The sequence below is a fragment of the Drosophila miranda genome (assembly GCF_003369915.1).
Source record: "Drosophila miranda strain MSH22 chromosome Y unlocalized genomic scaffold, D.miranda_PacBio2.1 Contig_Y1_pilon, whole genome shotgun sequence".
In the NCBI taxonomy this organism is placed as follows: Eukaryota; Metazoa; Arthropoda; class Insecta; order Diptera; family Drosophilidae; genus Drosophila; species Drosophila miranda.
In genome coordinates this window covers 19,651,565-19,663,632 of record NW_022881603.1, presented here as the reverse complement: position 1 = coordinate 19,663,632, position 12,068 = coordinate 19,651,565, and the positions used below count along the sequence as shown (strand labels likewise).

At 46.4% G+C, this 12,068-nt stretch overlaps 2 protein-coding genes across 4 annotated transcripts in view; one reads left to right on the top strand and one right to left on the bottom strand.

Moving 5' to 3' along the window:
* The window catches only part of LOC117190510 (exostosin-1-like), a 253,608-nt gene that overhangs the window by 200,860 nt on the left and 40,680 nt on the right, over positions 1-12,068 (top strand). The window lies entirely within an intron of this gene.
* LOC117190511 (lamin-C-like) overlaps positions 4,355-12,068 on the bottom strand; it is a 128,072-nt gene continuing 120,358 nt past the window's right edge. For 2 of the 3 annotated variants that reach the window (XM_033395578.1, XM_033395580.1), the window contains 3 exons: positions 5,758-6,352; positions 4,884-5,692; positions 4,355-4,816 (listed from right to left, as the gene is read on the bottom strand). In XM_033395578.1, the coding sequence (XP_033251469.1) occupies positions 4,696-4,816; positions 4,884-5,692; positions 5,758-6,352 (1,525 nt within the window). In that variant the 3' untranslated portion in view covers positions 4,355-4,695. The remainder of the gene's footprint in view (positions 4,817-4,883; positions 5,693-5,757; positions 6,353-12,068) is intronic. The other variant, XM_033395579.1, reaches the window with a different exon arrangement.

Genomic DNA, 12,068 nt, shown 5'->3' with positions numbered 1-12,068 from the left:
GTCATGTAATGCAACACCGATCGCCAGCAGTGGATGCCTTTCATCAAAGCCGACGCATCCCCAAATATCGATCCAGGCACGTACGCCACCGACACAAAGATGCAGCCGAGGAAAGCAACGCCCGAAGCCAGAGTCGGGAGTTCCAAGAGAAGGGCTCATGGAAACTAGCCAGCAGCAGAGAGATCAGTTCCGTTTGAGACAAGCAGACGTAAAGTTAAGTCGGGGAATTCAACCAATCTTGTGACATAAAGAAATTAAGTACTAAAAATAAAATCTTTTTTAAAAACTAAATTTCGAGTTGCGGATATTTAACTATATGTATGTGGTGGGTGTGTGGGGTATGTGACCGATAAGCGTGTGGCATGCACTTAACTTGCACAGGGGAGCCGCAGAGAGAAAGTTCGCCAATGGCCACTAACATTCTCAGCAAAACATAATAAACCACAATAAGCCAAAAGCTCAGGACACTCTCTACTCTGCTCTGTTCTGGAAATGTCTGCATACAAATGTACGTCGCACACACACACGCATGGCTCTGCACACATCCCTGCAGTACGGGTCATTAATGACTCAGCTGCTGACACGTCGATGACCGCGTCACTACCCCCGATGACATAGTCGATGACCGGCCATACGCTGAGCTGATGACATTAACATGGAGATGTCCTAGGGCATAATCGATGACATTGTCATCGAGCATTGCCGAAAAATCATGCACTTAATAAGCGATGATTTTTCACGAAAAATCATGCATTTTATAAGTGATGATTTTTGGCTTAAATCATCGCTTATTAAATGCATGATTTTTGCCTAAAGATCATGCACATAATAAGCGATGATTTTTCACGAAAAATCATGCATTCAATATAAAAAGTAATACATTGTAATTGTTTATTTTTCCAATTATTTTTATTTATTATTATTCATTATTGTCTGCTTTGTATTTTTTTTCTCTTGAGGTCTTCTGAAAGTGACTATTCTTAATGTTGTGAATAGCCTTCCGAATCACTTTTTCTGCTGGCTCGTCGGGTATTTTCATCTTCAAAGAAGACGAAAAGATAAAACGAAGTTCTCTGCTACTGCGCACGGTCGGCAGAACCGAATTACGTTCGGCACGCGCGGAAAAGTGTATGTAGAGTCGTGTATGTATGTACATTGGCCGTCGCAATAATAGGGCCCGTCACTCAGAAGGCATCTTTTATTTATTTTATTTAAAAGTTTTCTTGGCTGTGCAAATTTGTTTGACTTATTATTATCTCCTCTATTTGGGATGATGAAATTTCAGCGGTTCCTATTGAGGAGAATGCCGATACAGAATACAGTCTTCACGGAGAAGATTTGCTCTAAAGGGAAAATATTTAATCATACAAAAAATGATTGGCTCATGACGTGAAAAAAGCTCAGGGAAGGTAACTTACCTGAAAAGTACATATATGTATTATACTTAAAAAATTAATTAAAATATACAACAAATATATAAGTCAAACTACATTTTCAGAAAGGCTTTTGCGTTTTCAGCCAAAACTTTCCCTTTCAGTTTTTAGGTGCTCCCGTTTTCGCATTTTCTTATGTTCTGTTAAACGCGCAATTTCGTGCTGTTAAGCGCACAATTTAATATACAAATCCTCTGTTAGGAGTCAAATGTATCGATGTATCGATACCCGAATCGGGCTGGCTCAGCTGTTAGCACGAAAAAGAAAAGTCTTCATTTTGAGATTGAGCTAAAGCAAAAAAAAAATTCCATAAAAAAAAGCAAAAGCTAAATTTCCCCGCTTATGGTGTCAATTATATGTTAATGCATCAATAAGTCGTTTTTTTTTCCTTTTGCAAATAAGATGCTTTTTTATACCCGATACTCAAAATGAGTATTGGGGTATATTAGATTTGTGGTAAAAGTGGATGTGTGTAACGTCCAGAAGGAATCGTTTCCGACCCCATAAAGTATATATATTCTTGATCAGCATCAATAGCCGAGTCGATTGAGCCCTGTCTGTCTGTCCGTCTGTCCGTCTGTCCGTCCGTCCGTCCGTCCGTCCGTCCGTCCCCTTCAGCGCCTAGTGCTCAAAGACTATAAGAGCTAGAGCAACGATGTTTTGGATCCAGACTTCTGTGATATGTCACTGCTATAAAAATATTTCAAAACTTCGCCCCGCCCACTTCCGCCCCCACAAAGGACGAAAATCTGTGGCATCCACATTTTTAAAGATACGATAAAACCAAAAACGCAGAACCGGTGAGGATGACCATATCCTCTACAGTGCAAAATCTGAACCAGATCGAATAATGATTATAGCCAGAATCAAGAAAACAATTTCATTCTTTCTCGCTCTGTCTCTCTCTAACACACAGGTTTCATGGTCGGGTTTGTCAATTGCAAAATATGAGTTCCAGGATCTCAGAACCTATAAGAGCCAGAGCAACCAAATTTGGTATCCACACTCCTGTGATATCGGACCTTGACCGTTTCGTGTCCAAATTTCGCCACACCCCCTTCCGCCCCCGCAAAGGACGAAAATCTGGGGCATCAACAAAACTCAGAGACTATTAAAGCTAGAGTAACCAAATTTGATATCCGCACTTCTGTTAGATCTCACTATAAAACGTATATCTCAGAATATCGCCCCACCTCCTTCCGCCCCCACAAAAAACGAAAATCTGTTGCATCCACAATATTGCACATTCGAGAAAACTAAAAATGCAGAATCATAGATAATTACCATATCTATCAGATTGCTGAATCTGGATCAGATCGGATCATTTTTGTAGCCAAAAGCAAGAAATCAATTTTCAGTGGCTACGCAGCGCCCGACGTCACGCTCAGACTGATTTTCTGTCTCTCTCGCACGCACTCTTTGTCGTGTGGTTCAATATTAGCGGCGTCTGCCGCAGGAGAGCCATACTGACTTAGTATCGGGTATAACTGTAGAGTTGCGGTGTCCGCAGCAACTCACAACGTTCCACCTCGTCTTAAATAAAATACCGTTTACTTTTAGTTTCGGCGAGGTAAACGGAAAAATATTGCGTTTTGCCAAAACCGAAGCAGCCTTTTTTGAGTTTTTAAAAGTGAATCGCAAAGTTTTTGTATATATTTTTTATTTAAAATACGAAACAGTTGCGAAAGTAATCAGAACAGGATGCTATTATCATTATTTAAACCATAAACTTGACCGCAGCAGTACCTGGGAAGCGAGTGTGTGTGTGTGTAAAAAAAGGAATTTCCACTGCACTCTTCTGTTTGTTACTTGAGCCCCCGCCACAATATCCCTCTATTCAGTCTGGCCGAGATTTGCATGGCAGGACCCACACAGATCCTGGACACATGGACTCCGCACCTGCACAACGCTGGAGGAGCAGGAGCCCGTGCGAATGGAAAGCAGAAATGGGAGGGAAAACAACTTATTATTTTGCCTAATTCTATTATGCGCATGCAAACGTGCGCCAAGAAGGGAACAAAAAACTTTCTCCTCGGGAAAACTACTTTGAAGTCTGAGCTGTCTCTCAATCCCACACAGCCCCAGCCCCAGCCACAGCCACAGCCACTGCCACCCACTCTTACCCTCCTCTGTCTCTGCTGTTCCTATTCATCCCATCATTGAATCGTGCACTCACTCAAGCGCCGCTAAGTTGTCTCAGTGGATGCGATGCGATGCTCGTGCACTGCAAGAAAATGTCTGAGCAATAGATAAACCAATTTAATATTTGTATCTGCTGATGGTTTCAGGATAAGTTACAAGACGGAAACAGTGGCATGCAATGGGGCTAAAAAAAAGTGCTCCATTCGAAGCCATTTTCTGTGATTCAGTATTTAATTTGGTATAAACCCCTATATTCCTGTGATATCTATTTCTGACTGACTGCTTGGCTCATATAGAAATACCACAACTATCACAACTTCCCCTGTTTTGTGCCGAGGAATTTGGCAACTTTTTTGTACACCGGCAGCTGCATTTTGTTGCTTTCTTTCCAGTGATCCGACCCAATTTACGTTCTAGTTGTAAAGTTGCTAAACTTTTCGTGAGCTGACATTCTGTTTGGGCCGCCTCCGCACCGGCCTTGGTGTAGTTAATTTCTTCCACTTACCTGTCCGTTTTGGCCAGGCTCTGTCCTGGGCCCTGGGCCCTGGGCCTGTGCCTGGGCCTGGACCTTGGTGAGATAGCAGAAAATGCTGCGACAGCGGCTCAAGAAGTTTCTGCGAGTCTGGCAAATCCCCTTTTCGGTCTAAGCCGATTAGGCTGCCTGCCAGCCTCCTGGTCTTGGCCAACTTTCAGATAGTTTTGGCCGTTAATTGACTTTTTTTTGTTTTTTCTTTTATTTCAACATTTATTATATTGTATATTTGTGTGGTGTGTGTGTGTTTTTTTTGTATATTTACCAAAATGCAAAATCATTTACTTAAGCGTAAACATAACATAGGGAGTCGGGGATCACGTTCTTTACTTAAGCATAGGAAACATATAGAGTGACGCCATGTAGAGGAGGCCAAAGAAAGGCACGCAGTAGTAGTAGTACACTTGTGATATGCATGTCAAGCAGTTTTCCATTCCTTTGTCAGATCTCCGTGTGCGTGGATGAATGGTGGGTGGTCTCCGAAGTCTGTGAGTCTCTGCGATGAGTGTGGGTTGGAGCTGTGGCTGTAGATCCAGTCCGATTCGAGTTCCGGGTTTTTCCCTTAGAAGAGCAAAGAGAAGAGACTTCTTACGCCAGTGGAGCCAGCTCCGGAACCGAGGGTAAACCCTGTGCTCGGCGTCCCGCTGCTGCGGTGCCGGGAGACGTGGCTGGAAACGTTAGCACGGACACGGTCGTAGCTGGTAACATCCTGCAAGCAAAAGGAAGGGGAATTAGCCAACGATTCTTGAGGAGTGAGGGTGGTGGGTATTGCGTACTGGTCGAGCACAAACTCGAGATGTCTGCAGGGGCGGCAGATGTCGCATGTGGCGCACGTGTTGTATATCGACAAGACTCTCACCTCTTTGTCGGCGTTGGCCAGGACGGAGCGCATCGAGTTGGCCACCGGCCACTTCTTCTTCATCACTAGATTGTTGGGCGGATCGTGGGCGGTGCCGGCATCCACCGACCAGATGGTCACGCTGGCCCCACCGAGCACCTTCGAACCGCGCGAGAACTTGAAGGCCAGCTCCTCGTCCCCGGCGATGCGGGTCAGCTGCCAGCCGGTGAGACTGATCTCCTCGGTGCCCTTGTTGTGCAGCTTGATGAACCGTCCCTCGACATCGGCCTCAATGATCTCCAGATCACCCTTGGCGCCGGCATTCACCGAGTACTCGGACAGAGTCCGGTCCTCGCTCTCGTCGATCACCGTGCGCCGGCGCTTGACGGCAGTCGAGCCGGAGATGCCGGGCGTGGCCGAGCGACGGTTGCTGGGCGTGACGCGGCCCGATCGCGAGCCCCCGCTGGCACTCAGATGGGTGCCGTTGCTGCTGGAGATGCCAGAGTCGGTGCCGGGGCCGCCGGGGGATTCGATGTTCAGGCGACGCTCCTCGCCGCACAGCAACTTGTCGTAGGCGGCGATTTCGAGGTCCAGGGACACCTTGATGTCCATCAGATCCTGGTACTCCTGCAGCTGGTGGGCCATCTCGTCGCGCATGCGCTGCAGCTCCGCCTCCAGCGAGGCGATGTACTGGTTGTGGCTCTGCTTCTCCGTGTCCAGGAGGTTCTCCAGCTCCCTGATGCATGCCTACAGAAAGATAAGGATATCCAATTAGCAAAGGAATGGCTTAAAGGGAACGCGGCAGTACTCACATTCAGGCCAGAATTGGTGGTCTCCAGGTCCTGCAGCTTGCCATTGAGGCCGTCGATCTTGGTGCGCATCAGACGGACCTCCTCGGTGGCATGGGCCGATCCCTGCGCAGCTCTGGAGACGGCGGCCTTCAGGTTCTGGATCTCGTTGTCGTACAGCTGCTCGATCTCCTCGCGATTGACGCGCATCTGGCTCTCGTACTGGTCACGCAGCTCCTGGAGGGATTGCTGCAGCTTTGCCTCGTACTGGCGCGACAGACGACCGTCGATCTCGCTGATCTCGATCTGGCGACGGGACCGGGTCTCGGTCAGCTCCTGCGAGTGCACCTGATCCTTGAAGGCCAGCTCCTCGCGCAGGCTCTGGTTCTGGTTCTCCAGATCGACCCTGGCCAGGGTCTCGGCCTCCAGCTGCTTGCGCAAATCGTCCAGCTGCCGGCGCAGGCGATCATTCTCGAGGGTAAGCTCCTTCACCTGATCCTCGAACTTTTTGCGATCGGCCAGGGCCTGGTTGTACTTGCCGTTCACTTCGTTGTAGCGAGATTCGTACAGGCGGGCATTGTTCTCCGCCACATTGGCCTCCTTCGTCTTCTTCTCGATTCTGTCGGAAAAGAAGGGGAGAGCGGATTATTCATATGATCCACATTTTATCTACATGTGCTCGAAGCATGACGTCACTCAACTGACTCAGATTCCCCCTCAAAAACGCTCTCGCTCTCTATCCCTCTGTCTATATGCATTATTCATTAGACGTATCCCAATTCGAAATTTGCTTGGAAACCCGTTCAACGATCTGATATCTTCCATTTTTCATCTAACATCCACATCCACAGATATTTCGCTGCTATTTTGTTTGCCTTGAGTGCCATTAGCATAAACTATCCCCTTGGCTATTTCTGACCAGTCCCCGCCCCTTACACCCCCCCACCATTTACAATTGATTTATGGTATGTTCTTTTATTTGAAATACTATTTAGCTTAAAAAATAAAACTGAACTTATTTATTGCCCCACGAAAATATCATCGAACGAGGGGGAACGTTGTGAGTTGCTGCGGACACCGCAACTCTACAGTTATACCCGATACTAAGTCAGTATGGCTCTCCTCCGGCAGACAAAATGAGTATTGGGGTATATTAGATTTGTGGTAAAAGTGGATGTGTGTAACGTCCAGAAGGAATCGTTTCCGACCCCATAAAGTATATATATTCTTGATCAGCATCAATAGCCGAGTCGATTGAGCCATGTCTGTCTGTCCGTCTGTCCGTCCGTCCGTCTGTCCGTCGGTCCGTCCCCTTCAGCGCCTAGTGCTCAAAGACTATAAGAGCTAGAGCAACGATGTTTTGGATCCAGACTTCTGTGATATGTCACTGCTACAAAAATATTTCAAAACTTCGCCCCGCCCACTTCCGCCCCCACAAAGGACGAAAATCTGTGGCATCCAAAATTTTAACGATACGAGAAAACCAAAAACGCAGAATCGTAGAGAATTATCGTATTATTGGATCGTATTATTATTAGAGCCAGCATCAAGAAAACAATTTCATTTTTTCTCGCCCTGTCTCTCTCTAACACACACGTAGTATAGCCGGCTTTGCTTAGAGTAAAACATTAGCGCCAAGATCTCAGAGACTATAAAAGGTAGAACAACCAAATTTGGTATCCATACTCCTAATATATCGGACCGAGACGAGTTTGTTTCAAAATTTCGCCACACCCCATTCCGCCCCCGCAATGGACGAATATCTGGGAATATTCACAAATCTCAAAGACAATTAACGCTAGAGTAATCAAATTTGGTATCCGCACTTCTGTTAGATCTCACTATAAAACGTATATCTCAGAATTTCGCCCCACCCCCTTCCGCCCCCACAAAGGACGAAAATCTGTTGCATCCACAATATTGCAGATTTGAGAAAACTAAAAACGCAGAATCATAGATAACGACCATATCTATCAGATTGCTGAATCTGGATCAGATCAGATCATTTTTATAGCCAAAAGGAACAAATCAATTTGCAGTGGCTACGCAGCGCGTGACGTCACGCTCAGGGGTATATCGAATCTTTTGAGCACAAGCGTTTGCTTATGTTATGCCGAAGAGTTGGTAATTGAAACTATACATACGTATAGCCATGATCTGTGGATAACCATTATAAGCCCTAGAGGCCTAAGACCAACAGGTAACCCATAGTCGAAAATGTCTCCCGTTATTCGTTGCTCATTAGGATTTGCATGAAATGCCAAGAGAGTGCGAGAGCACAGAATGAACAAAGAGCAGGCCAGCGATAAATATTAGACGGAGAGGGAGTCCCAGAGAGAGCGCGTGAGTGAGAGACAGCGTGAGACGTTGCGCTGCCATGTGCTGCGGTGCGTCGCTTTCGAAATGTGCTTTTGGCATGACATCATCGGCCTCGCTCAGTCTCTACCCCCGCTCTCGCTCTGTCGCTATGACATCACTGGCTGATAGTCGGAGTCGACCGCATACGAAAAACGAGGGGGAACGTTGTGAGTTGCTGCGGACACCGCAACTCTACGGTTATTCACGATACTAAGTCAGTATGGCTCTCCTCCGGCAGACGCCGCTAATATTAAACGACACGACAAAGAGTGCGTGCGAGAGAGACAGAAAATCAGTCTGAGCGTGACGTCGGGCGCTGCGTAGCCACTCCAAATTGATTTGCTCCTATTGGCTATAAAAATGATCTGATCTGATCCAGATTCAGCAATCTGATAGATATGGTCATTATCTATGATTCTGCGTTTTTAGTTTTCTCGAATGTGCAATATTGTGGATGCAACAGATTTTCGTCCTTTGTGTGGGCGGAAGGAGGTGGGGCGAAACTTTGAGATACACGTTTTATAGTAAGATCTAACAGGAGTGCGGATACCAAATTTGGTTACTCTAGCCTTAATAGTCTCTGAGATTTTTGAATATCCCCAGATTTTCGTCCTTTGCGGGGGCGAAAGGGGGTGTGGCGAAATTTTGAAACAAACTCGTCTCGGTCCGATATATTTGGAGTGTGGATACCAAATTTGGTTGCTCTAGCTTTTGTAGTCTCTGAGATCTAGGCGCTAATGTTTTACTCTAAGCAAAGCCGCCTATGCTACGTGTGTTAGAGAGAGACAGGGCGAGAAAAAATGAAATTGTTTTCTTGATGCTGGCTATAATAATAATACGATCCAATTCAGATTCCGCAGTCTTAAAGATATGGTCATTCTCTACAATTCTACGTTTTTGGTTTTCTCATATCTTTAAAATTGTGGATGCCACAGAGTTTCGTCCTTTGTGGGGGCGGAAGTGGGCGGGTCGAAGTTTTGAAATATTTTTGTAGCAGTGACATATCACAGAAGTCTGGATCCAAAACATCGTTGCTCTAGCTCTTATAGTCTTTGAGCACTAGGCGCTGAAGGGGACAGACAGACGGACAGACGGACGGACAGACGGACAGACAGACAGGGCTCAATCGACTCGGCTATTGATGCTGATCAAGAATATATATACTTTATGGGGTCGGAAACGATTCCTTCTGGACGTTACACACATCCACTTTTACCACAAATCTTATATACCCCAATACTCATTATACCCGATACTCAAAATGAGTATTGGGGTATATTAGATCCGCCTTCTGGACGTTACACACATCCACTTTTACCACAAATCTAATATACCCCAATAGTCATTATACCCGATACTCAAAATGAGTATTGGGGTATATTAGATTTGTGGTAAAAGTGGATGTGTGTAACGTCCAGAAGGAATCGTTTCCGACCCCATAAAGTATATATATTCTTGATCAGCATCAATAGCCGAGTCGATTGAGCACTGTCTGTCTGTCCGTCTGTCCGTCCGTCCGTCCGTCCGTCCGTCAGTCCGTCCGTCCGTCCGTCCGTCCCCTTCAGCGCCTAGTGCTCAAAGACTATAAGAGCTAGAGCAACGATGTTTTGGATCCAGACTTCTGTGATATGTCACTGCTACAAAAATATTTCAAAACTTCGCCCCGCCCACTTCCGCCTCCACAAAGGACGAAAATCTGTGGCATCCACATTTTTAAAGACACGATAAAACCAAAAACGCAGAATCGTAGCGGATGACTATATGTTCTAGAGTGTAAGATCTCAACCAGATCGTATAATTATTATAGCAAGAATCAAGAAAACAATTTCATTCTTTCTCGCTCTGTCTCTCTCTAACACACAGGTTTCATGGTCGGCTTTGCCAATTGCAAAATATGAGTTCAGGGATCTCAGAACCTATAAGAGCCAGAGCAACCAAATTTGGTATTCACACTCCTGTGATATCGGACCTTGACCGTTTCGTGTCCAAATTTCGCCACACCCCCTTCCGCCCCCGCAAAGGACGAAAATCTGGGGCATCCACAAATCTCAGAGACTATTAAGGCTAGAGTAACCAAATTTGGTATCCGCACTTTTGTTAGATCTTACAATAAAACGTGTATCTCAGAATTTCGCCCCCCCCCCTTCCGCCCCCACAAAGGACGAAAATCTGTTGCATCCACAATATTGCACATTCGAGAAAACTAAAAACGCAGAATCATAGATAATGACCATATCTTTCAGATTGCTGAATCTGGATCAGATCAGATCATTTTTATAGCCAAAATGAACAAATCAATTTGCACTGGCTACGCAGCCCCCGACGTCACGCTCAGACTGATTTTCTGTCTCTCTCGCACGCACTCCTTGTCGTGTCGTTTAATATTAACGGCGTCTGCCGGAGGAGAGCCATACTGACTTAGTATCGGGTATAACTGTAGAGATGCGGTCTCCGCAGCAACTCACAACGTTCCCCCTCGTTTTGAGTATCGGGTATAAAAATAACAACACGAATGTGTGCTCGCTCTCTCTCTCTGTCTGCCAGTCGACTGCTCTCACCTTTTGGCTTTATTGTTATTATTGTTTCGCTTTCTTCGCCTCCTCTGCTTCGCCTTTCTATTCGCATTTTTGTCTTTGATGTACAGCTGTTTGTGTTTGCTGGAGCCGCAAATAGAAACCAAAAGCATAAACCAACAAAATACTAATCACACCACAAACACATTCACTGCCGGCAACCCTTTGTGGTTGAAGGGAACGAAGAGGAAGGTTAGGTTAGGTTAGGTAGAGACGGCCGCCAAGCTCTCTCGGAGCCCAGCACACTTAGGCCGGTTTCGGCCCGTTCTGATACCGCTTGGTATCATTCCCTCCCTGCAGATGAGACTTCATGTCAACAGTTGTCCCATCCAGATGCCCTTATAAAGTTGACGATCTTTCTGGGACATAGCGTGGACATCTCCGAGATGTCGTTCAGAAAGGCAGAGCCCAAGTGATGCAGCCTCCTTCTGCTGAGAGCTGGACAGGAACAGAACAGGTGTTCCACTGTTTCCTCCTCGTCCTCGTCTCTGCAGCTGCGGCAGAAATCATTGTATGGGGCACCCAGCCTGTTTGCGTGGGTGCCTACTAGCCAGTGTCCTGTGAGGGAACGTATGACTGCGCTGCACCTTTCCCTGCCTAGTTTGCAGAGCTCTGAGGTGCGCTTCTTATCTATGGTCGGCCATGTTTGCCGAGCTGTGCGACAACGTGGCCCTATTTGCCACTTGTTGTCTATCAGTCGCGTGTACTGCTCCTTTATGATGAGCTTGCAGGTGGCCATAGGCATACAAATATCCTCCTTATCTTGGAGAAGGGGGGTTATAGTGCCAGATCTGGCCAGTTCGTCCGCTATTCAGTTGCCCTCGATATCCCGGTTTCCCGGGACCCATATAAGGCTGATAGCAAATTGCTGAGCCATCTCGTGAAGAGATCTGCGGCACTTCGCCACAGTAGCCGAGTTCGAGGAGATCGCGTTAAGTGATCTGATCGCAGCTTGGCTGTCGCTGTAGATGTTTAGATTGGTTGCCGTGGTGGTAACCGTGTGAAGGCAGTACAGAGCCTCCCTGATTGCTGTAACTTCCGCTTGGAAGACGCTACAGTGATCCGGAAGCCTGAAAGATTGCCTTATGTTAAGTTGTTCAGAGTAGATTCCTCCTCCAACCCTGCCGTCCAGTTTTGAGCCATCCGTGAAGATGCTTATGGCCCCGTCTGGGCCGGGGAGTCCCTCGAGCCAATCGTCTCTATGAGGGATGATTATGCTGAATGGAGTCTCCGTGTGCTCCATTGGAACTTGATAGTCCGTTCTTGCTGGGACCATGTTGTTATACCCGATACTCAAAATGAGTATTGGGGTATATTAGATTTGTGGTAAAAGTGGATGTGTGTAACGTCCAGAAGGAATCGTTTCCGACTCCATAAAGTATATATATTCTTGATCAGCATCAA